Source organism: Teleopsis dalmanni, chromosome 1 (assembly GCF_002237135.1).
Source record: "Teleopsis dalmanni isolate 2A chromosome 1, ASM223713v2, whole genome shotgun sequence".
Lineage (NCBI taxonomy): Eukaryota > Metazoa > Arthropoda > Insecta > Diptera > Diopsidae > Teleopsis > Teleopsis dalmanni.
The window spans coordinates 197704136-197731317 of record NC_051846.1 but is presented as its reverse complement, the minus strand read 5'-3'; the positions used below and the strand labels follow the sequence as shown (position 1 = coordinate 197731317).

Below are 27182 nucleotides of genomic sequence, written 5' to 3'. Positions count from 1 at the left end.
GCTTTCTTTATATAGTGACAAAAAAGCTTTATTTAAAATTTAGAGGGTTTTCGAATAGCAAAGAAAGAAATAAAGGACAAACACAAAAATTTATTTTTAATTTTTATTGAAATTCGGCTGAGCATACAACGCTGTTTCGAGTATTGCCAAGTACCCATCATCAGTGGTCTTTAGGAAATAAACGGATTTTATTTAATTAGTTTATAGTCCGTATATAATTTGTTTTTGTTTTTCGTATATATTTGACTTGCAGTCTAAAAACCCTCCAATTAAAAAATTTATATTTGAGAGCCTAGATTAATATTACGACAATAGTAATCAACACCACCTTGTATTCTGGGTACGGCAATCGATAGTAAGACAAACTTTTACTTTTAGAAATATCAATTCAAAAGCCTTGTCCGCTTACTTAACTATATTAAAACCTAATATGATTTGCAAAGGGTGCAATAGACTAACTTTGAGTCGTAGTGCAAATAGGTAGGTCTTCTTGGCCTACTCCATTTGCGTCCAAATCAAATCTAAGTAAATTCAAACTATTTTTTTTCGAATTTGTTAAATCTAAGAAAATGTTTGTAACACTCTTTCCTACCCGAGCTTGTCTCTTCAAGACTCTGAATAAAAAGGAATCTGTTTAGCTATCAGTACGTGTACATATGTTGCACTCAATTACAAATACAATTCACACACATGCAATAAAATATATTTAAGTGTTTTGCACAGCTTAACTGTGTCATTAGTTCGGCCAGCTACACTCTAACGCTTCCATTCCGAAAATTTCGTCTGACCTGCAAATATTAGACCACTCAACAAAACAAAAGACATCAAACTCGGCACTCACAGCTACACTGATGACCACTTTGGACTACTCTTCTCCTCTTGTTTGTGGTGTAGCCAATACAAGTGCTTTGCCGTTTGCAAATTGGTGTTGTGTTTAATGACCTTTGACAGGACACCATTGATTTTATTGCTTCGTTTACTTTTGTGTGTTGTTATGCATTTGTATTAGTTACAGTTTACATTGGGAACTAACTGGAAATTCTAAGTTTAGTCCTTTCAGTGCGTGCGCGAGTGTGTGTGTATGTGATTACTTGCACGTATTCATTTGTATTTGTGTAACGCACAAATTGATGTTCATTACAATCATCAACATTTCACATGTCAATTAATGACAACTCATTTCTCTTCAACATAAGGATTTAGGTGAAAGTTCATAGGTATTAAATACGACTATATAAATTTGCTTTAGTTTATATTTTTGTATGAATCCATCATGTCTAATTTATTTGCATGTTGTATATTTTTATGAAAGCATCTACTCTTAATACGGTGAATTATAATATGCATTATATGTGAATATTAAATGCAATAGTCTTACATATCTTAAGCAGATCTAATGAGTATTTGAAATCAGCATATATATAATATTCATTAAAATACAAATATTGTAAAATGTTTATGTTTGCCAAACAGCTTAACAAAACTGAATTACTCTACCATAAATGATTCAAAATAGCAATTCAATTTGATGTTAAAATATTGATAGTTGAATTATGGACTGAAATTCAAAATCATTTTCCATGTTCAGACTTAAAATTGATAAATAACATAATTTTGTAATTACCCAACCATTTTAAGCAGAACAAGTTATAAAATAATAATGCTGCCAATAACACCAGAAATTAGAAGTGCTGGTATAACATAATAACAAATATATGTTACTTTTGCTTTAAATATAGTAAGAGCATCATTTCAGAATATATTTACTCTCTTTATACGGTTTCAATTTATAAGTTGCCTTAGTGATGCCTCATGTAAATGACATGCAAAACCGGCATCAATACCAAAAATCATCTTAAAAATGCAAAACATAGATTTGATAAATTGTTCATTAATTTGGTTCAGTTTTTGCTCCAAAAAATTTGGCTGTTCTATTAAAAGTTGCCGATTTAATTTTTGCTTAAGAAAAAATGTTTTTCTGAAATAAAAACCAACCTAAGATGAATTGTTTAATTATCTATTAAAAGGCTAACGATAAATAAATTGGAATATTGTTAAAAATCGAATTAAAGTCGAAAATAATACTGAAATATCTATGTGAGTTTAGCACAAGTCATGACATTCCGGAACTAAAGGCTTACTGTAGACTTCTATGTCAAATACCAAGTTGTAACAAATCTTGACACAATCAATGCAAGGATGCCACAACAAAGTGTACAATCCTTTATACTCTCTTCACAGCATTTAAACCTGTTCTTGTTGATGTAAATTTAGCTACGTAGGTAGATGACACAGCGATCATTACATTGCAGATGAATCTCAGTCTGTCCAAAAACAATTGTGCAAGTTATGGATATGGCAAAGAAAAAGAAAAAAAGTACATACACACAAAGTTTTACACGTAACATTTATGCTTCGAAGAGGAAATTTTCCAACAGTGTTTTTTACAAATAAGTCAATTCCACTTACTGGTTTTGTTAAACTTATTGGACTTCATCTTGATTACAAACAGAAGAGAAATATTCACATTAACCCATTTCGGACCACCGTGTGGCTAATTTTGAAATAAATTTTAAGCATTTCTCATTTAAATAACCTTGTTTTATTTTACTATTTACTATAGAAATTTCACCATAAAATTTCAAGTCTGAAATTGCCGGGTACTTAATGGGACAAGCAATATGCTGGCAGCTCAGTTTCAAAACCAAAAAAAATATAACTTTTGGCACCAAACGTCCAATTAAGTTCAAAGCCGAAATAGCTCTACAAAGCGATTATTAAATTTGGACCATACTATATTAAGTAATATTGAATTATATACATAATTATAATTATATACATAATTCATTATCCTAATATTTTTAATAATATAATAACAAACCAAAACGTATACAAATATCTGCGTAACGAGTTCGTCTATATCAAAATTAAGACTCTACCACTAATCCTCAACGCAAAAACTTACCCTATCTAATATATTCACATACAATTTTGTTAAAAATGAATATCGACACCTACAATTCTTAAATTGTAGCAACTTCATTCCAACTTTTACATAGCCTTAACCTAATAAACTTAAAAAAAGAAGACCTAAAAAACTCAAAAGCGATAAAAATCATAAAAAACGAAATCAGCGTTTGACAAATTGTTTGCAAATGGCTTTGAAAAGAGTTTCTGTCTAACCACAGTTCAAATACGCACTGTATAAAGCTAAACTAAAAAGTTAACTACGCTGAATGCACAACATGAAGACCAACTAACATAAGAACAACATATAAAAAAGTACATATTTAATCGACAAAAAATGGAACTTCTGGTATAAATGACACTATTGAGCTCGTGGAAAGTAATCTGATATCACAGCACGTCAGAGAATGCTGCGCTGCGTTGCAACTATGCCAGTGACTGACGGATTTGTCATCATTCACAACGCACAACCATGCCACCGGCGAAATGACAAACAATCGCAAGCGGAAAAATAGCAAAAGGAAAACTCATATAAACACGAAGTATATGGCAAATGAAAAAAATCAAAGGACTTGGAGACAGGCATAAAAAATGACTTACATGACACGCATTTCAAAAACTATAAAATAGCAGATACTCTCGCCAAGTATAGTACATACAAGCGAGTACAAGACAGTACATAGAGTTAAGCCTAAGCATTTGTAGTATTGCTCAAATGCGGCGTCATTAAAATGACAAAATGTTGCTACACATGACATTGAATTGCCTAAAACTGCTATGCAACATGTTGGCTCAAAGCCTACTGTAAACAACAATGTTATAAATTTGCTTCTTTATTGCTCCTTCATGGCTAAGAAGTGCACACAGTGTTGATCCTGCGAATGCAATTGTAGTTTCCTTTTGCCTGTTGTCTGTCATCTGTGTTAGCGACGCAAGTTGTCGTAAAATTAATTGAAAATTTTATATTATTTCGCTAAATTTTCATTTCGTCTAGCTGAAATAAAAATAAAGTACATAAAAAAGAAGGAAAGAAATGGAAATGGCAAATTCCAAAAGAAAACCCTTGCAAAATAACACAATTTTAACCAAATTTTTGCGTAACAAAGCAACAAACGGAATGCTAAGCAGCTGCAGGCTATAAAAAGCAGCTCCAATAATAACAAAACTGACAGCAACTGTAGTTAGAACAGCATTTGTGGTAACAACAGCAGGAATTCCGACATTGATAACGCGACTTTGGAACAAAACAGTGAACAACACAAAAGGACTAACTACATTTTTACCCCAAACGCGCTTGAATCCTTGAATTACTTAACCCAACTTAGCACAGTCCTGTTGTCTGTCTCGTTGTCTGCGTGTTATCTTCGCAGCAGTTTTATCTTATTTAATGAATTCTTAATTGGCAATTTTAATTAATCCTCATGAAATCCTAATAAGATGGTAAACATGTTGGCAACATTGTGTGGATTGTTTTACGCGATTAAGATACTCGTACAAGGTACAAGTAAAAGTCCTGGTAAAATTTTTTTCATTCAGCAAAGTTAAGGTTAAATTCCTTGTTTTTGTTATTTAGCTTGTTTTCTTGGTAATTTGGCTTATTTGTGGCTAAATTTAATCACCAGAATCTATGCAGGTGATGTTTATGGAACGTAAAAGGAGTAGACAGGAAAATTATGTTGTTGATTTTTGTCCTATTTTTACAGCTTATCGGATTTTTTTTTGATATTTGCGGTTATTTTAATTAAATTATTTTGTATTGATAACTGTTTTAATAAAAAATAATTATGCAATTTCTCGTTTATTTATACTTTTTTTGAAATAGAATATAAAAATTATCGGATAAAGTTTCAACTTTTTCGGAGATTGAGTTTACAAATTAATTTTAATGTTTTAATTAAACAATCATTAGTGATAAGATCTTTTGTTGAGATGTTGAGATTATTGTGTTATTATAAAATAATAAATTTTTAAATATGCATCGAAGAGGCACGTCGACATATGAAACTTCATAACGGTGTTATTTTTCATTAATTATTAATGCCAACTTTCACAACAATTAATTAAACTCACTATAGAATAGAATAGAAAATAGTATATAGAAATAGAAAATAGACAAAAAATTTCGTTAAAAATTTACAGAAATTTATATTTATTAGACTTATTAAAATTATTTATGATTCAATCTTAATGTTATAAAACATCATATCCCAAATTGGAAATTATGAGTTGGAAACCCTTTATAGAAGAAACAGTGTCACACTATTTTAATAAACTCGCAAATAAAAAATATAAACTCCGTCAAATATATTATCAATCGTGAATTGCCAAGATCTAAAATATATCGACTTTCCATTTAAAAGATTCCTAAACGCACCAGTCTATCTTTTTGGGACGATTATTGTTCTCATTTATTTTATATTAATTCCAATTTACGATGCAAAAAAGAAAATAAGACACACTAAAGAGTTAACACGAATGACAGTAAGATTAAGAATCGGAGCTGTGCGACTAACACAGATCTTATAATATAAAGTAAGTCTAGAACTTCTAAGGCAATATGGCTAAATGCCTTCAGCAACACAACAGCACCGATATTTTGTTTTGTTGTACATATATGTATATAGAAACATTTAAAATATTAAATATATATGATATAATTATTTTGTATACATTTTGTATACATTGTGTTTATGTTATATAGACACTTTATATATTTTTAATTTAAATCTATTTGGGATAGTAACGCAGATCTTAGTGTTCAGTTACATAGGTTAGTTTAGGTTTAAAGGGTGTATGCAGGATAACTTGCAGCATTTTCACTTAAAGACACCTATTGCACATTGTGGTGCCCTCAAATTTACGTAGGAAAGGCAAATCACACTAACGGTTGTTGTCTCCATATACCACATATCTAGAAGATCCAAAACCCCATTTTCGTTATCCATTCCAGGTCAAACAAGAAATGATCTCGGATGACTTAAGGCAATTCCTTTGTAGTCTTGGAAAACGATTTAGAAAGTAATAAATAGATTCTAATTCTTCTTTATTATGGCAAGTCCAAAACCAAAACCAATGAGATCTGGGGTTGAAGAAAGCTTACATTAATTCATTTGTAATCTTGAAAATGGATATAGAAATTGATGAATAAATTCTATCTCTTTTTGTCAGAATATCCACTGTTCCTATATCGATGCAATGGTCAGCAAACACCATTTAGGTAATTTCAACTGAAAATAAATGCCTTACCATAGTTGTAAGATCAACGTAGCTTTTTATGCTGACGATTATGCAGATTACTACGACAATACCGACAACTTTCCTTGCTTGTAACCGATTTTTTATCAGAGCTTTACTTATAGACTATTTTCGAAATCAACATATAACTAGCGATATAATATTTTGTTTTTCTGTAAATCTTACAGGTTTGAGTGATTAAATCTTCTATTTAATTAACTTTTCTTTAATATAGAAGTAACTCTTTGATAATTTACCATTTAATATCATTTCTTTTTTAAATCATTCTTCAACTTTTCTTATTCAATTCAAAGCATTCTAAATAATCAAAGTATACGGAATCTTAAAAGGATTGAGTTGTAATATAATAAAATAGAAAAATATCTATTCTACTTCCTTTTTAAAGTCAAAAGCATAAAAGCCATTGAAAACGATTGCCGCAACTTAATAAAATGATAAGAATAATTTTGCAAATAAGACAACGACAAATCGACATTTGTTTCGTTAAATGTTGATCAAACATTATTGTGCACTTCCGCTCGTTTATGTAGCAAATATTTAACAGAAGAAGGAAAAAGTCTTGAGAGGAAGAAGAAAAGGAAGCGACAGCTGCTGTCATATTCCTTACAAAGTGAACTGCGCCACGATTTCATCTACAAAGTTAAAGTCACAAGCACACAAACACACAGGCACACAGTCACAGAGGCAGAAAAACAGAAAGACAGGAGCATACGAATTCAACATTAAGTCAATGTCACAATTATTGCAGTGTATCTGCTGTGTAAGTGTGTAAGTGTATGAGTTTACGACACTGTGACTGTGTCATGAATTCACTGATTTTCAATATTTTTTTTTTCTTTTTCTTCTTGGTTTTTTTTCTGATTTCATACAAAATCATGCTGAAGTGATTCAAGCTTAGTGTGTGTACGTGTGTGTAAACTTTTTAAATGTTTTAATGTGTAAAACGTCTGTGCACACACACATGCCTTTGTGTGTCAGCACAAAGCCAAGAAGAAGAAATACTTGAAAGGCGAACAATTGAATTTGTGAAATGCACAAAACAGCAAAAATAAAAAAATATTAAATAAAATAAAATCGAGCAATTCTGAGATGTTTGCATATGACTTTGTGTTTAGGCAAATCTCAGTTAAAAATCTGTTTTAGTGGTTCAAGAAGTTATTTAAGCGTGTAAATCTTATTTTATGCTGCTGAACATAGCAGATTTTATTAAAATATATTTACACTCAAAACAAAGAAAAAAATTACCAGAAATGTACTTCACCCAGTATAAATAGTATTTGGTATATATGTATTATGATAAATGTGCTAGAGATACTATTTTCATACGTTGCTTTTACAAAGCAAAGCATTATTCGTCACTCACCTCTGCAGGAAATGTATGTCCTTCGACACTATGCTCTGAACCAAATTGATCATGTAGGCCGTAATGTATGTGTATTTCATGAAATCTGTAACGATAGGACAATGGTCCTCCTGTTATATTGACTGGTGTTTGCATGCCATCGTAATTGGCAACTGTGTCATTGCCCGCTGTGAAAATAACGCTGTGACCGGTGTTACTAATCAAACCACTGATCTGTAAAGAAAATGTAAAATTGAATGAAGAATTCCCATTTATAATAATATTTTAAATTCTCATACCCTATGCTTGTCAACGTGTAAAGCTCTTAAGTATGGATCAAATAGCAGTCGTTCAGGTTCAAGATTTATTGGTGATTGTCTGCGTCCTTTGTTACATAGTGACCATTCCGGATTTATAAGACCCCAAAATGCTGGACCTGTAAAAGTAAGAAAACGAAAAAAGTCCTTAAATTATTTAAGTGTATAATAATTTTTTATATTTTTCTACATAACATAATACATAAGTTGGTACTGTATTTTAAAATAGTTGCATTATAATATTTTATATTTATTAACAAACAAGACATAATTCTACTGATCTGATGGAGTAAGTGGAGTAAGATATATTCATATTTAAATAGCATATGTGTCTTTTAAGCTAAAATTCATACAATCAACTTATGCGCGAGATCCAATATCACAAAAAAATCGTCTAGATGAAGAATTGTTATTTACTCTGACAGGTTAGGCTGCTCTTAAAGCTCTGTAGTCTTGGACTTTGAAGTCAAAACAGGGCTTCGAGTGTGATGAGCTTGGGTCTCAGCATTCGATTGGAAAATACAACTCCATATTCAATTAAATTTGAATTAAATTTAAATTTTTGTTTTAACCACAGCCTCCACGATACTCCAATTAAGAGGCCAAACCCTATGGTTCTGTGCCATCATTCATCTTGAGTCGGGTTCCACACGTAAAATTTACTTACGACCGGAGGTATGCCTAAGTATGACATGCCTAGGTGTGTGTCCCAAAAGTGTTGTTCATCATCATCCGCTTTTCTTTAATTTTCATGTCTTAGTCCCAACAAAAGTCATTGTCTAACATCACGCTAGGAATATTTTATGGTATAATTTAGTACTTCTATATACAAATAAATGAATTTCATAGAAATTCGCATGTGGTTTAAAAACAAATATTGTCCGCAATTTATCAATACTTAAATCAAAATAAAAAATACAAGGATGACAAAAAACACTTCTTATTGACAATAGCTTAGGCTTGAATTATGGTAATTAAAAATCTTACCCATATTCTAGTATAAATATCATAAATGTAAACACTTTCTTCTTATTTTTTCAACTTGCCAATAATAAATGAAAAAGACACTTAAGTCATGTGTGATCGCTTGGTTAGACTAGGCTTTATATACTAAGACAAAATCTAGGACACAATTTAATAAAGACCGCTGTAATACTGTTAGGCTAACATCCGTTATCACGGATGTATGGAAACCTAAGCTTCACATTTTTTTAATACTCTTTTTTAAAGTTGAGTAAACTTACAAGAAAAATAAAGAGTTAAGCACTTTTTCTATATCTGCTCAGCTGTAGTTTCCAGGTTTTGGCGGAAATTTTTTTTGAGAGGTTATTAGACTATTCTCCGGTAAGGATGAAAAAAGTATTAATTATCTGAATCTTGTTACTATTTCATTGGGTTGCTTGCTAGAAATGTGATTGTAAGTCTACAAAAAATCGTTAATTATTGACAATGAAACGATATTTTCTGCAACCAATTATAACAACAAAAAAACGGATAAACTTTCTATTAGCAATTGCAAGCTCTTTTGATATTTGAAATACTTTTTTTCTAATACTTTAATTGCACCTTAAGCTCAAAAGTTAACTTAAATGTCAGAAACAAAAAAAAATTACTTTCCTATATCTGAAGTCATGAAGCCATAATTCTCTCTCCACTTTAAACTCCGACCACAAATAATTTCATTGTTCATAGTGTGTCATATTAGCAATGACGTTTCAAGATTTATGCACACATTTGCTAAGAATTTTGGTCAATTTTGACCAAAATACGGAACAATACAACCAAACGAACGAAGTCAGAAGTGAAGGAAATAAAAAATGGCAGAATTGAGTTCAAAATGAAATTATTAATTGCCTTGGAGTCTGTGTTACTGCGAGTTGGTGTGTGGTTTATGAAATACACAAAACATCCGACTAACGTGATAACTGCAACGGTCACAGTCCGATTTTCAGTTATTCTGGATGCAACTTTATTTATGGCTTTCAGAAGCGGGTGGCTGGATATGAACTCGATTTTTTTGTTTTGTTTTTGGTTACATTGCAAATGAACAATGGAAATATATACGAATGTGCTGGTGCAACTATTTATGAGCAATTTTTTGGTCGAAACCACACACTTAATTTTCATAGGCCAACAACTTCATTTCCCCAACAAAGAGCGCAACTAAAAGGAAAGGGATAAATCCCAAACAGAATAAAAAAATGAGTCCAATGAAAAAAAATTCAAAGTATGACATGAACAAGTGTTGCCTCATACAAGCTGCTTAAATAAAAGTTAGAAAATAGAAAAAATCTTTAAAATTGTTTACAGTTTTCGGTGCAAATAACTAAAAAATTTTGTGCATATTTGCGGTTCGCATAGTTTTGTGGCATATTCAAGCAATTTATTGCATTCTAGTTTCAAATTGAGTGTATTAATGAAACAATTTACAATATTTTTCACTTCAAATAAAGTGCAATAAAATAATAATAAATAAATTACTTCACTTTAACAGAGTGTTTAAAAAGTGTTTAATTACGGGCAAAGAGTTAATTAAAATTTGACTATACATATAATGGCAATATTTGATGTTAATAGTAGCTTTAAACACTTTTGCAATACTAACACAGATTTGATTTAAACACACTTAGAGGCAAGTATCAAATCTATGACTCGGTAAAGAAAATAAGTCTATAATACATTCAGTATTTAGTTAGACATATTTGGAGTGAGTAACAAATCTATGGTCTGGTTAAAAAAATTAAGTGTCTAATACACTCATTATTCATTATAGCGCTTATATGAGTAAATAAGTTAAAAATCTAATTTTTTACTTAAACATTATTCTATTCAACACTTATTAAAATATTGTACATACGTTGTAGTGAAAAAAAATTACCACTAAAAATGTCACTCATACGCACTGTAGCGTTAAAAATGTTCGCCAATATGTATTCCCTTTTTAAGCTGCTATATAACTTTAACTTTCTGTCTTTTGTAACTTTTGAATTATTGATTTATCGTATTGTATTGATTAAACTGAACTATTAAATATCTTACCACACCTTAGTACAGAAAACCACGCATAAACATACAATTTAGCATTCAAAAAGCTTTTCTATTTATTATAAGGATTACTTGAATATAAAACCTCAAACCGCACTCATGCATACTTGATAGCTAAAATATTATCAATTGCTTAAAATAACAACGCTGTAACTTCGTGTCACGCGATATCTGAATTCGATTTGTAGATACGTCACGAAATGTTAAATCATATACAATTATCGTTAGATTTTCTAACTCGGCAAAGGGATATTTGCCAACAGCAAAACTTCCGTTGCCAGCATTTTCAACTGCATCCAAAGATGCAGTAATATGAGTGTCATAGAGCAACACGACGATATAATGAGCGTCTCAATAATGCAATTGCCAGTGTCTTTCGTAACCATTATCCATGCTTTTAAGCTGTTGTCGCTATTTTTACTGAAACTGATACAGTTTAGGAAAAACTCAATATACGCGTATTATATAAATTATATTTTTTTTTGTACTGTACACTGTATAAGTGCACGACGGTGCAAATCTAAAAATCAAATCACGTACATACTTGCTTGGTGTTTTCCTCTTCTTCCTGTTTCTTAGAATATTTCGAGATTTTTATCTCACTAAGTAAGGATAGCATAACAACGTTTTCTGTTGATTTAAGGTATCAATCTTTGAACAAGATGGAAGTTGCAACAAACCAACACATAAGACAAACATTGTCATTGCAATAGCTGTTGAGCTTTAAAATAATTTTTCATTGTTGCAATGTCGGTAAACAGATTGAATATCAATCGATTAACTTTTCTTATAAATGTACTTTATTCAATACCAACGGAGTACGACTGTTGCATTAAAATATCATTTAAAAACAAACTCTCATGACTGCTACACTTTTCAAATACTATTAAGAATAAAAATCTTGTAAATTAAAGCAATGCTGATAACTCTTCGTGAATCGATCCACTAAATATTCAACAATTTCAATGCGTTCACTATTTTTTAAATGTTTTAAATTTTATCTTCACATTTAAAACCACAAATTGAAGTTTGTAGCAATATTGAAAATATTTATTCAACAACTACAACTTCTTAAGTTGTTTAAGCTGATGAAAGAAAGTATATTAACTAAAACTATGCAAAAATCAATAACATGCAGCTTAAGTTCCATACTTGCGGTTATATAGAAGAACGTATCAAGGAAACATGGCTTATCCTTATGAGATTAGAGCTTAAGCACGTATGAAATGGTAAACTGGCGAAACACAAGCGACAGAGAAAAATATTTTTTTACTTGAGAAAATCCCAGAGGAGGATTTTTTTAAACTGATGCTGCAGACACGAACACATTGTTTTCATTGCACCAAATAATTTTGAAAATAAAACACCGAACAATTTCTTTAAAAAATGCACAGTTAAAATAAAACACAGGCGTGAAAGAACGGAATTTTTATCTACACGTTTCCTTAAAATCTTAAGAAAAAATATCAAAAATAACATTTTTCGTAGAAGCAAGAGGATGCTAGATAGAAGTCCTAAGAATAAATTGCATTGGGATTAAATGGAATTGGTTAAAAATGTATAATTATTAAAATGACTATTTGCGACTGCAGCTAGTGCTGAGAAGAGGAAAGGTTGAAAGATTTTTGTGAAATCAGCATTTTTATTATAAAAAATGTGAAGAAATGAATTGGGTATAAAAAATATTTTCTAAGAATATGTGACAAGACATTGAACAAAATATATTAAAAGAATAACAGAGCTTGGGCAAAATGTTTTTAAATTTAGAAAGTTTCAAGCTTTTATATTTTATACGAAAAAATACAGACAATACAAATAACCATGTAATAGAATTATAAGAAAATGTTATAATATGAAAACAATGGGAATAAACAACAAACTGACATCTTATCCTTACTTAACTTACTTAACTTCGATAATAAAACAATTGTTGTGATTTTTGACTCTGATACGATTAGAAAGTCATATTGCTCTAAGAAGCTAGGAACCGATAATTGTTGCTTTAAGATGTACTACTACAATTAAGAGAACGCTCATGAAGTTATAAAAATTATATTTTTATTATATAAAAGCTAGATCGTTTAAATTAATATTATCCTCATATATTGTTATAACATGCGTATTTTATAAATATCTGACGATACTATGTAGACAGTGAGATACAAGATAGAAATCTAAAATGATTTGCATGCGAACCCATTATTCATATAATAATTACTTCTTAACATTGAACAAGTATTTCAAGCCATTTTATTATTATTTGGACCGTACCAGAACCATAGAATAGACAGACAATTCGTTAGAAAGATATACACAATTTTAATTCGGAAAATCTCTTACTGAGCTTGAAGCGTATGTCGATTACACGGGGCATGGTTGTGAAACGACAAAACTTTGCAGAAAATAAAATAAGAAAAGAGTAAGTACAAAGTAGTATAGCTATTTACACACAACAATCAGTGATTAACGACAGATTTGATATTAATAAAAAAAATTATCTTATTTATTCTTCATACGAATATCGGCTTGAAAAAAGTCTTAAAAGCAAGCTATTATCCACAGAGTCAAAAATATCACTATCACTATAAAGATATCACTTTATAAAGGCTATCACTATAAGCCTTTATATCACTATAAAGGCTACCTGTGAAGAATACATCTGCACTACAAAATTTCCAAAGGTAAATTGGTAAAAAGATATATAAGTTTATTAAAAATGGATCGATGGTAAAAGTGTTTTAAATAGAAAATATGCATCTTCGCTATAGTTTTTTTTATTTTATTTTATTTATTTATAATATTAAGTGCATTAAGTACATGCTTTTTATTGCACTATCTTAAAAACTAACTTAAAAGCTAACAAGATATTTATTCAAGTACAATTTATTTTGAAAATTACAAATAGTAGAAAATAATAAAATTGAGTTAAAAAATACAATTTTGCTATAATTTCAAATTGGATATTATTATATGATATAAAGGAAGTATAAAAATTAAACTAATATTAACATTTAATTTAAAATAAAAATAATATATCAAATAAGTTCAGTTAACAATAACTTTTTAAAAACTCTTAAATCACATGCATTTCGGGTTGAACTTGGCAAAGCGTTCCATAATCGAATTGAATGAATAAAGAAAAACCTAGTGGTAGCAACAAAATTAAATCTTGGAATTATGAAAAGAAGAGATCTTGTGGAACGCATAGGCTGCAAGCAATTATAAAGGTACTCAGGATATTTAGAAGTTTTTAATTGGAACAGAAATAGGCAGATTCGAATATTTAAATACTGCTCAATGTCACAACCCAGTATAGCGTTTCTATAAACTGTTAGATGATCAAAACGTTTAAGGCCGTAGACGTATCTAGTACAACAGTTTACTACTGTTCTCAGTTTAGCAAGGGACTCGTAGTCCAGTTTACAGTACACCAACGCGGCATAAGTAATTATAGGCAATATTAGTTGTCTGACCAATAAGCCACGGACATGGACAGGGGTATACTTAGCAGATAAATTCAAATATCTGAGGCAAATATATGATTTCCTAACGACATGATTGATATGATCAGAGGCATGTAGCTTTGAATTCAAATTAAATCCTAGACATTTAACTGATGCACTATATTTAATAATTGAGTTTCCAATAGCTACCGATGGTAATTCGTCTAAGTTTAATTCAGACCTACTAAGCGGCAACATGATGGTTTTATCTGCATTTAGCAGCATATTGTTTTCAACCGCCCAGCGATGTATGCATGTTAAATCTATATTGATCTTTGTGACCATGTCATTTAAATTATCACTCCGACACGAATAATACATTTGTATATCATCGGCATATCCATGTAGCCTCGAAAATTGACATACTGAGAAAACGTCATTAATATAGATCGAAAATAGCAATGGCCCAAGAATCGATCCTTGAGGAACCCCAGAAAACAGAAGTTTAAAATTTGAAAATTTATTATCAGTAACTACTGACTGAGATCTCTCAGTTAAATAACTAAAAATAAATTTAGAAGCTAAACTGGAGAAGTGGAACTTATTTATGAGCTTTTTACAGAGCAAAGCGTGATCAACTCGATCAAATGCTTTTGAAAAATCTAGAAGGCATAAGTAAGTAACCAAATCCCTATCATAACTTAATCTAATATCTTCAAGGACTTTCAGCAAGGCAGACGCACAACTATGACCTTTTCTGAAACCAGATTGATAAGGAGATAGCAGATGAAAAACGTTTAGATGATTACGAATCTGTTCAGACATTATAGCCTCACACACTTTGGAGAGAGAAGAAAGAATACTGATAGGTCGATAGTCAGAAACTAATGAAGCATTAACTTTTTTCTCAGTTGGAATAACTTTAGCTTGTTTCCATGCCACTGGAAATGTAGAGGGAGGTAGTAATACAATAGTTTATAACATGAGTTAATGGAGATATTATAAATGGTAAAATGAGCTTTATGAATTTAAGAGGAATTTCATCTAGCCCAACAGCATTAGACTTAATATTCATTAAATTCTTAAAAACAATATCTTCACTGACGCAGTAAAAACTAAAGCCTTCATTAGCGTCAACAATATTCATATCAAAGAATACTGAAGAAGAGCTACCATTATCCTCTACAGAAGAAACAAAGAAGTTATTTAGAGCATTTGGGTCCATATTGCATATATTTTTTATTTTTACTTTTTCTTGTAACCCCAAGCATTTTGATATTATTCCAAAGGGTTTTAGTAGATTTAGTACCACCAAGCTTAGATTCATAGTAATCTGACTTAGCCTTAAAAACAGTTCTAGCAGCTACATTTCTAGCAATTCTAAACTTCATCCAGTTATATTCCGTAGGGTACTTTTTCCAAACTGCATATTTTCTATTTCTTAAATTAATAAAACGTTTTATTGTAGTACTAAACCATGGGCAAGAAACATTATTGACGGTAATAGTACGAAAAGGTACATACCGATTTCGAAGGCTAAGCAATTTTTTATTAAATGCATCTAATTTTTGATCAACTGAAATACCAGACCAACATTCATTCCATTCAGTTGAATTAAGTTCACAAAATAATCCCATTGAATCAATTGACTTATAATCCCAAAAAGAAAATCTAGTTGAGATGGATTTTTTAGTTTTCTTGAAGTCAAGCGTAATAAATAGTAGGTCATGATCTGAAACAAATGAAATCTGTTCAAACAACAACAATTTGCTTATATCAGAAACTGCAATTATGTCCAGAAGACTAGGCTTAACATTATTGGCATATCTAGTAGGTATGGTCCTATTGACAATATTTAAGCCCGACATGGCAATAAGATCATTTAAACGGGAAACATTACCACAGTTTGAGAGAAGGTCATTATTGAAATCGCCAAGTACTGCTAAGAAGTCGAAATTAAGCGCAATGGGTTGCAGTGAATCAAAAAATGGATCGCAACTAAAGCGTTTGTGTGAATTATACACGCACCCCACCAATATTTTCTGAAAACCAACATTGATGCTTATAACAACAAATTCAATGTCAGACTCACCAGATATACATACCAAATTACTTTTTAAATGAGACTTGCAATAAATTGCCACCCCGCCTCCTCTCCTTTGCCTCCTATCATGGCGGTATAAAATATAATTGTTCATTGACAGAAATAAGGTACTGATGTCGCTATTAAACCAAGTTTCCGAAACGCATATGATATCAACATCAGAGTTTTCAAAAACAGTCCTAATGTAGTCAAATTTTAGATCAGTTAGGCTTCTAGCATTAAAATGTACCACATTAAGACCGCAATTTTGTTTACTAAATATATTTAACAAAGTTTTGTGGTCCATCAAAGTTGATAATCAGTCATTTCAGCTTCCAGTCTAAGTTTTCTTTGTAAAGTTTTACATTTTAGGTCCCTGGAATCATGGTCTATGTCGAGATCATTCAGATTTAGATTTTTCTTGGCTTTGATACAGTTTACACATCTTAGAACGCTGCTTTTACATTCTTTGTATATGTGGCCAGCTTCACCGCATTTTGCACATACATGCACACTTTCCTTACAAATAGACGCTTTATGGTTAAAACCCCAGCACTTGTAGCATCGCATTAAATTCAAGTTTTCGTACACTATGCATCGTTCCCAGCCAATATTAAGTCTACGAACACTCATAACTTGCTTGAAAGCTATGCCATCTAATTCAACTAACGCGTTAAAAATGTTTTTATTTTTGAACGACTCATATATTTTCAAGACTTTAATATATTTAATCTCCATATTGTTTTGATTTCTTATTGCTTGGAGAAATTTATCATTTTCCAAACGCTCACTCATGCCGGTAATAAGGATTTTAGGGTTTCGCATAGCAGGTGTCTCAATTTCATAGTTCTTACCTAATTTCTTTTTAATCTCTTTTGCAAGAATTTCTCTCTCTTTTGAGGTTACACATTTTATTGTTACCCTTCCATCATGTTTAGAATGAACACCACAAACTTTAACTTTAGTTAGTTAGTATTTTTCTTTTGTATTGTGGAGAGGTCTACAAATTATATATCAGGGAAAGTATAGAGGCTATACCACATTTCTTTGGATTTAGGCATGCTTCGAAACTCTTAAGAACAAAAATTTTTAATTTGCAAAAGGTTTTAAAGTTTGATAATGTTGTGAAATCGTAGTACATATCTTAACAGAAACTGATTTCTGGTACAATAGAACTTTTCTGGTCGCAGTACCGGTTATTGGGCGATTTCACAACAACAGTTTTATTTAAAAAAAGTTTTATTACTAAACTGAAAACATTAAATTTCTTAACCAATATTTATATATAAAAATAAAATACAAAAATAAACAAAAAGAAACTGAACTTAAGATTGCATATTACAAACCTAAGCACTTTACTTATACTTCACTTTTAGTTATATTTGTTGATTTTATTTTTCATATATTTACATAACTTCAACTACTGCAATGCAAATAAATTATGGCTAGGATATTTGCAATTTTACAGAAATCTGCTTAACCTTATCTTATGGCCACGTTGTCGCGCCATTCATCACGTCTTAGCAAAAATGTCTGAGAATGATGCACACAAATATCCAGCGGCACGTACTAGTAACCCCAGTTGAAGGAAAACTCATCCGCTATCACATTTCATACAAATTTGGAACTATTCACACATACAAAAAGCATGATCTGGAAGCACCTTTGCTGCAGCCAAAAACAAACAAAGTCATGCAATATACATTTTACGCGCATTTTCCAGATTTTCTTGGTACTTAAGCTTCCGCATTCTTGCATCTAAAATGCAATCTCTAACATGAGACCAATTTTTTTCTATTTCCCATTACTCCCGCCGACTCTTGGCCGTGCTCCACGCTGACATTGTGTGCTGCATACAGCATGAAATCGCGCTGCAAATTGCACGTATTTCCGGAGTTGCTCGTACTTTTGCATTGTTTCTCATTTGCTTTGTTATTTAGTTCAGATTCTTGATATTCCATTTATATTTGTTCCTACTTTTCTTTTTGTATTCGTTTTGTTTTGTTTTGTGTTATTATTTATTTATTTGTATATTTATTTATTTAGGGCTCTATGCTCCACCTTGGAGAATAGAATTACATACCATATATGCGCTTTATTTATTTGTCGTTGTTTAAATGAGAAATAATTTTGGAACTTGAATATCTACAATGCCTTTATGTACATCAAATATAATTTATTTAATATATTGTATTGTTGTTATTGCTTTTGCATAGTATTATTTATTATTTTTAGGGCACTACCTAATTTGAAGGAGTTCTGCATAAGCAATGTTCATGAATATTTTTCGAATAGACAAATGCTTAGATAAATGCATCTAAGTAACTTACCTGAGATACCATCATAGGTCCACCATTCTTCCCAACTGACTGCAAGCATTACTGCAAATAACAACCAAATATTTATAAACTTAATTATTAAATAAAATTTAAAATTTTTTGTTTAAAAATTATAATTTTGATATAATTATTTTAATATATTGAAATGTATAATAAATAAATAATTTACCTAAACAGTAATTTTTTGTTATCAAGAAAAAAATTATTCGATGTGTTTTAAGAAGATAACAGAGTACCTATGCTAAAACTAAATTGCCAAATTTACCTCCGGCAGTTTTGGTACTAATTATGAGCGTAGAATAATGCTATTGTCAGAGAGATAGCAAAAGTTATATAGTTTAAGTTAGGTTAGAATGTCAGCCGTGTGCATCACATCTCACTTAAGCACATATAATGATCCATTAAATTGCACCGATGAGGCATCGGCTTTACGCTAGATCAGACGAACTACCTTAAAGGTGGAAATTCTAAACATCTAGTGTATTAACGTCGTCCTCCTAAAATGATGCAAATTTGTATGTAAACGCGGGTGTGCCCTGCGTTTTAAAGATCGGTTCAGTCAGTTAGAAAAGAGACCCCAAAAGTCTTGAATTTTCTTTAAGCTAACAATTAAAACTCACAGACACAACCACGACTTTCATCATAGAAAATAGAGCAAGTCAAATAAGTAAATGTAAAGCAGTCATTGGTTACAAAAATTAACAGATACTTCAATCTACTGAAAGTAGATGTTTTAATAGACGTTCACCTAGAAATTTTTATAATAGTCTGCCTAGAGACCTTTCCGAGAGGCATATATCTTCGCTTTCTGCAGGTAGCCAACGATTATTGGATGTCACTCACAACTTATAAAATATTCTGGTCGGCGAGGCCGTGAGGAGTTCAAGAATACAACCAGGTGTAAGGAACTTATGAATAGGGACCGAGTCCAGGCTAATTGTAATTGTCGCTAATATATAAAAAACAACAGCTGAACTAAAAAAAGCACTCCCACACCATTTTCTTTTAAATTTTCTTTTAAATACACTTTTTACTGCACTGATAAATCTGGACCAATAACATAAGAAGTACTTAGTATATAATTAAATTCTTATTATTTATTTTAGGTTTGAATAACCAGATCGATCTAATCAATTGGAAAAATTCGTTACATGAATAAAGAGATTAAAATATCACCATAAAGAGTATCAGAATGAATGTAAGTATTTCAAATAACTAAGTCTTTTAATTAAGCTAATCGGTCTTTTGTAATTACAAACTACTTTAAGTTTTTCTACAATTTTTGACGATGCATTTTTAAACCTCAATTATGATAAGATTAAACTGATTGCGTTGCAGCAGTTCTTTGAATCTGAAACTACCTCTCCTTCCTCTTCAAAGGAAGATTTTTTTTTCAGATTTCTTATCATACCAACAACAGATATACAATCATTTATATAAATTACATTGACTAACATTTAGCAAAGTTAGTAATTTTTATTATCACTCACAATGTAATATTAATGTACTTTCCAAATTTTTTCAACACAAAATGCAACAAATTCCGCTGAAGAGTTCCAAGCAAAAAAGCCAAAAAGTTCCCCTTGCCAATCCAAAAGCATGGACATCCGTTTTCGAAAAAACATTAAACAAAATTAAAGGCGAATATCGCAGTAAAATGCATAGTAAAAATTTTTACAAAATAAAAACTATAAAATATTGTACAACTGGGTTGGCAATCCCAAGAGAACTTTAAGGTCAGCAATAGCAACAGTAACATCAGTTCAAGCAACAACAACAACAGCAATAACAAAAAATGAAAAAAGTAGTTGGAACATTTAGAAAACCATTAATTTCAATCATTGCCCGTGACTTCGCAATATTATTGTGCAATTTCAGTATGTTTTCCTGCGGTAATGAAATAAATGAAAGCGAAAAAAGGGCCAAGCCTTTTAATGCCAACACCACTATTAGTAATATTCGAACAATGTGGCAACAACTGTTCTAGTCCTTAAAGGGTTTTTGACTCAACAAATAAAATACGTATAGTAACTGCAATGGTCAGTTGAATATACTTGCATATCTTATAACATATTCTTTTATAATTTAAACACACATGTCATGCAAATTACTTAGCCTAGTAACTTTGACCTTATCAGGGCTGGCTTTATTGCAGGAAGTTGTTAAATAATAAAAATGATAGCGCAAAAGATAACCAAACGCCTAAACCTAAATAATTCTAATATCTAACGTTCTATGTATAATATTAAATCATGTACTCTTTTGTGAATACATAATTCCGTTCATATCGAAGTAAATGAATCAGCGGTTATAAATTTTGGGTTAGAAAAGTTTTTTTTAAGTTATCACATAAAATATGCCATTTTAAATGAATCAGCTAATATTTTGGGTTAAATAATTTTGAAAGCTTTCTAAGTGTCAAAATAAAAAACCAAACCCTCTTACTTAATATTCTCTTATTAGTAACAATATGGCGATAAGTATTTTCGTAGAGCTAAAATAGGCGTTGAGGTGTTGATGTCAAATTTAAGTGTTGAAATATAGCAAATCACAACTCATTATCGATGGAGTGAAAATGGGTCAAACGTTTTGTTAGCTGTTACAATTCATACTATAGGGATCCTGGGGTTATTCCCCCTAAATTCTAGAAAAAAATTGACCTTTGAAAATGATTTTAAGCTTGATTTAATTCATTTCAAGCAATCTTACAACGGTACATAAACAATAAACAAGCGATAAATTAAATGTTCCACTTCGTAGCCACAAATCCTGGTTACTTGGTTTTTATTTCTCGCTTTCTCGCCTTCGAGCACTTCATGTGTAAGGAGCGTGAAAAAGAGCATCTTCAACAACGCAATCATCACTTAAGTAAAGAAGGCAATTAATTAAATTAATTCAGTGTCTGCGAATAGAGCTGTTAAGTATCGGGATTAAGTGTATACCTAAGTGGATGGCAGCTCAATTGAAATAAATTAAAATGCCTTGCTCTTCCTCACACTTCCCCCATATACTTAAAGGGTTGACAGAATTTAGCTGGAATTTATTATTTTCAACTTGTTGAAAGTATTGGAAATAAAATTTATTTTAAGAAAATTAAATTTTGGTTTCCGAATTGGTTTTGGTTTGAAAATAATAGTTTTGTGAACAAAACTTATTCTCTAATATAATTAAATGTTATTACATATTTTTTTATACTATTATATATTCAAAGTACGCATGTAATCAGTTTACAATAATTTTAGAAATAAAATATTTCATTTCAATAAAAATTGAGGAAAAATTTTTTATTTATTACAATGTGGGGAGTGACCAAAATTTATAAAAGAAATGGTTTTAATAAAAGGTATTCGATACTGCAAACATTTAAAAAGGTTATAATCATCCCATTACTGACTAACTTCACAATCTTCACTATCTTCAAATATGGTCAATTCAAATAAATTAATGTTTTGGAGGGTTTTTTCCACTTGGTTGTTTAAAAATTGACGATCCACAGTAATAAATTTATATATTAAATCAAATGGATAACGTTAAAACCTTTCTAAACATGGTTTTAAAATCACTATACGCTAACGCTGCAATGATCTTTAGTAAGCAAACACGTCAGCATAACATGCCTTTAATCCCAACAAATTCGTGTTCTTGAATCAATCAAATCCACATCACAGAGTCGATCAAGTCTTCTTAGATAGCAACTCAATGCCGTAGTGCAGCAGAATCATATATATATGTCAGATTAGATTAGAGTGGAGCAGCGATTTCTAACAAAGCTTATTTGAACTCATATAATGGCTGATATGGATACCATGGATCAATTGTTTATATACATCTTAAAAGAACCACAGCTGTCAGCGTGCGAGCAACGTCATTATCGATACGTAGTACTGAATAAGTTTGGCTTTAATTAAACCAACTGACTAATACGTATTTGGATTATTCAGTATATAAATGAACGGATTTAACAATTTGCTTACAGGGTTGTGCAATTAATTAAAGCTAATAATACTGTATTGAATTAGTGGACGACATGAAGCTAGACAGGGGCTAAATATCACAAATCTAATAAATGATACTCACTGGTGTACAAGATAAAAACATCTATATATTGGTTAAACATTACCCAGACTATGTTAGAACAAAAATCAAGTAAAGTGCTCTATTTATTTTTCAAATACACAAGATCTACAATCCGCAAATACTTTCTTCCTACAAGTTAACTGTCTGCATATAAGTAGAGCACTCTATTGATCCTTTACATACACAAGATCTACAATCTACAAATACTTTCTTTCTACAAGCTAACTGTCTGGATATAAGGCACTCCTATAGTGTCCACAAAACTGCAAGAAAAATAGAACCGACCTTAGTTAATTAAAAACGGTCAAGCTATTTTCAATTTAATTGAAAAAATAATCTTGTTAACAATATATTCTAGTTTATTAATTTATTTTACTAATTTAGCATTTCTGTAATAATATCATTAATTTATATTGTAGAGGATCTAAATTGATTACAGAATCTTCTTTCAAAGAGTATATTAAACTTGATTAAAATTTCGAAATGGTTTTAATTACATCGAGATCAATACTGCAATGTGAATGGCTGACGGGCCTATAAAAATCACAAGAATTACAACAATAACTTAACCAACCCCAAGCATTTTTTTTTTTAATTTAAGAAAATTGGTAAATATATAAATCTATGTTTATAAATCTATATTTAAGGTGAAAATGTTTTTATGTTCACAACTATTCTCTCGACCATCATGGAACCATTTGGGCCATTTATAAAAGAGTGAATGTGATATATATATTGTTGGTAAAGGACTGCCTTAATACCTCAAATGCTTTGTTAGTTTTCTCATTCCCTGAGCATTTGAAGGTATTTATCTACCACTGACGTTAAGACCTTATTTAAACTGAAGGATATGTGTACGCCATAAAAGTATGATTTTACGATGTGACATGGGTGTAGTAAAAGTTACAGACTACATGTTATTTTTTACAAAAAATTTTTACTACTGAATTAATTACTGTAACAACATTGATATATTAACATAATAATTATATCAAAACAAAATAATTGAAATGCATTCAGTAAATGAAAATAGTTCTGAAATACTTCATTAAATAAATATTTATACACATGTGCTGCTCTTTGAAACACAATACTTTACATTTCAATTGTGAATTATTTATCAGTTCATAATATGTATTCTGTGATAATAGAGTTACCATAAAATAAATATTTAATCACCATTTAATAGACACGTCGAAAATTTATGTTAATTATTATAATTCAGTGTTATCTGATTATGTCAACTAAAACACATTAAAAGAATTTCGTATCAGGAAACACACCCAAAACGTTTTTATGCCGTTTTATGCCGTTTTTGTGTAAATAAGCAAAATCAAATTGTGTAAATTAGTCAACTTTTGACACCGGGCCATGTGTTCATAGATGCACAGGAACTGAACTGACACAATATTTTACGTATACAAATTCACACTTTGTCAACATTGAATTGTGATTTTCATAAAATTCGTTATCGCTGTGCATATCGCCTGAATAATTAATGGCTAGCTTTAGCGAATCGTTAGTTTAGTAACGAATCGCTTAGAAAGCCAAGTTCCGTAAGCTAAAAGGAAACAAATTAATAAACGCGAAATTCGTGAATTTATATTAACATTGAAGCTCTGAGGTATATTTAAGTGAATTTAATAGACTCCAATCGACAGTGGCAAAGTATTAAAGTGACACTTTCCTGCAAAATGCAAACTCTCTCAATGTAAAATTACAAGTAACAAAATACTTTTATGGCGGCAAACCCTAACGCCAACGCTTATTTAAAGCCTTTATAAACATAATTTTCAACAACAATAACAATTTCGATTATTACATCGCCGGCAATTAAGGTGTGTCACCGTTGACTCTCGCCGAAACTTTGGAAAACTTTGTCGCCGAATGGAGCTACTTCCACGGCAGCATGTCATGTTCATTGGCAACATTCGAACGCCATCCAAAGGAAAAATATTAAAGAAGATGACAAGCTGTTGACTTGCAACGTCTGATAAGAAATAAATTTCCTATTTTATGGCAACAATACATTAGAAACAATATTGGCTGAAAGTTGTGTACTGCCACATTAAAAAATGGAAAATATTACTGCAGATGAAGGTACAGAGATATATTTATGGAACTAGAAATATTATCAAAATTTCTTTGTAAGAATCATTTTAAACGTTAATCGTCATTTGTCATAAAACAAATTTGAAAAAATCAATATAAGTTAAGTAAGATATATTAAATAGTATCACTGCATATAATAAAAGCCATAAATTTCATTAAAAATATATAAAAATATAAAATGTATATAAAAAATATATAATAAACATATAAAGTAATTAAGTTTAGAATACTATAAACCAATACACCGGTTATCTATTTTGGGAAATAATCTATATAATCCATATGAATTGTTTAATTTTTATTGCAGCAAAATTAAAACATAATTTACTTTCTGGATCAAGTAATAGTAAAGTTTAAAGTATTAGTATAATTAGTCACCGCTTCTAATTTGACAGGCACGAGTTCTAAGCCTGGCACTTGCAGTTCAAACAAATTATGTACGGACTATAAACTAATTAAATTCGATTAATTTTTAAGAGCACTGATGATGAGTACTTGGCAATACTCGAAACAGCGTTGTATGGTCAGCCAAATTTCAATAAATTAAATACATTTTTGTCCTTGTCTTCTTTTCGCTATTCGAATCCGTCTAAATTTTAAACAGTTTCTTTTCGTAATAAAGACGCGCCACTATCGGTAAGAAAAAATTAACATTATTAATATTATTATTATTTCCCTGTTGTATATACAATTTATTTATCTACAATACATTGAGTAAAGACAACACCGTTCTTAGTAAGAGCATAGGGCGGAGACGAAGTTTATTCATAATTGTCTGTCAAGAGCCTTCTGCCGGATTTCGTACCATGAACAAAGATGCCCATATTCAGCGTGATTAAAGCGCAGTCAGGTGACTCGTGGGCGGCCAGACCTACGTAAACCTTGGGGGTTCTACCCAAAGGGCATTTTCTCAATGGCAGTGTTGTCTTTACGGAGTGCGTGTCAAATCCAACGCCACTTCCTTTTTTGAATCTCGAGTTTTATTTATACATTTTCGGATACGGTGAGAAGTTCGATGTTTCAAGTTAACCGTGGCCAGAAAATTTTAAGTATCGGATAAGTTCTGTGACTTTCCACTTTTCAGATTCATATAGAAGGTTTAATTTGACGCTAATGTTGAAGATTTTCAACTTTGTGCAACGCGATATAAATACCATGTTTCTCGGAAAAAAAACTTTTTATAGATAAACTAGATCAATTTAGTTGATATATTGTAGCTTAACAGATCTTTTGAACTTACTGATTAGCACTCTAACTTTCCTTAGAATCGGTTTCTTCCGTACGTCAAGTTTAAGCAGTCACTGAGTAAGTGTAAAATTGTCTGTTTTTCATTCAAATTAAACAGAAGTTAAAAATATTATTTAATGTCCATTTGAAAAAAAAAATTCAATTAAAATTTCAATTTAACTTTAGGTTTGGCAGTCATTAAAAGGTCATTTTAATTCAATTTGTCAAAAGAAAAACTCTATTTTTCTTAAAAAATTTCCTCGTGTCATTGTTAGACTATCAGTTCCAGCTACTTTCCATTACGTTCATAATTTTATTATTATTTTCTACTTTTATGGAAATTACATGATAACAAACACACCATCGCACGCAAATAAATACGAAGCCTTTCAATCAATGTCCTTCAGTGTGTTTGTACTTACGTATCGTTGCCTGTTTTTCTTATGCGAGTGTGTACAGGTTCTAAGGTTTCTTTTGCCAATGTTATTGTTTTCATTGACGACCGAGATAGTAGCGCCACACCTACATTTCTTTTAATAGTTAAACTCTCCCACTTCCATTTCTGCTTTAAGAGTTTGAAAACAGTTACGCCTTTATTTTGTTCATGTCCATTTTCCTACTCCAATTCCAAGAAAAAAATATGAAATTTAAATTACATTCAAGACTAACACAGAACATGTTGAAAACGTTTAAGATTTTAGTTTATGAATTTTTATTATTCATTTTTCAATTTTTTTTATTGTTATTTGTGCAATTTCCGTTTCCGTTTTTTTAAATTTTGCCTGTTAGTTAACTATAATTTAGACCAACAAGTTACTTACTACAATCCGCATTATAAACTCTCCAGACAAAGATGTCTGTATAATGTGTAAAAGAATGTAATATTTACATTTAAATTGAAAAGAACTAAGAAATCAAGAGTAATAACGAATAAATTGAAACCTTATACCGAAGACAAACACCTAAAGACATTAT

General features: G+C 30.7%; 2 protein-coding genes across 2 annotated transcripts in view; both read right to left on the bottom strand.

Moving 5' to 3' along the window:
* LOC119671160 (carbonic anhydrase-related protein 10-like) overlaps nucleotides 1-18831 on the bottom strand; it is a 36163-nt gene extending 17332 nt beyond the window's left edge. The window contains exons 1-3 of the mRNA XM_038081695.1: nucleotides 18783-18831; nucleotides 7864-8000; nucleotides 7586-7798 (exon numbers count right to left, since the gene is read on the bottom strand). Of these exons, the coding sequence (XP_037937623.1) occupies nucleotides 7586-7798; nucleotides 7864-8000; nucleotides 18783-18831 (399 nt within the window). The remainder of the gene's footprint in view (nucleotides 1-7585; nucleotides 7799-7863; nucleotides 8001-18782) is intronic.
* Nucleotides 1-27182, bottom strand: part of LOC119667029 (cell wall protein DAN4-like) — a 299435-nt gene that overhangs the window by 114945 nt on the left and 157308 nt on the right. The gene's annotated exons all lie outside the window — the stretch shown is intronic.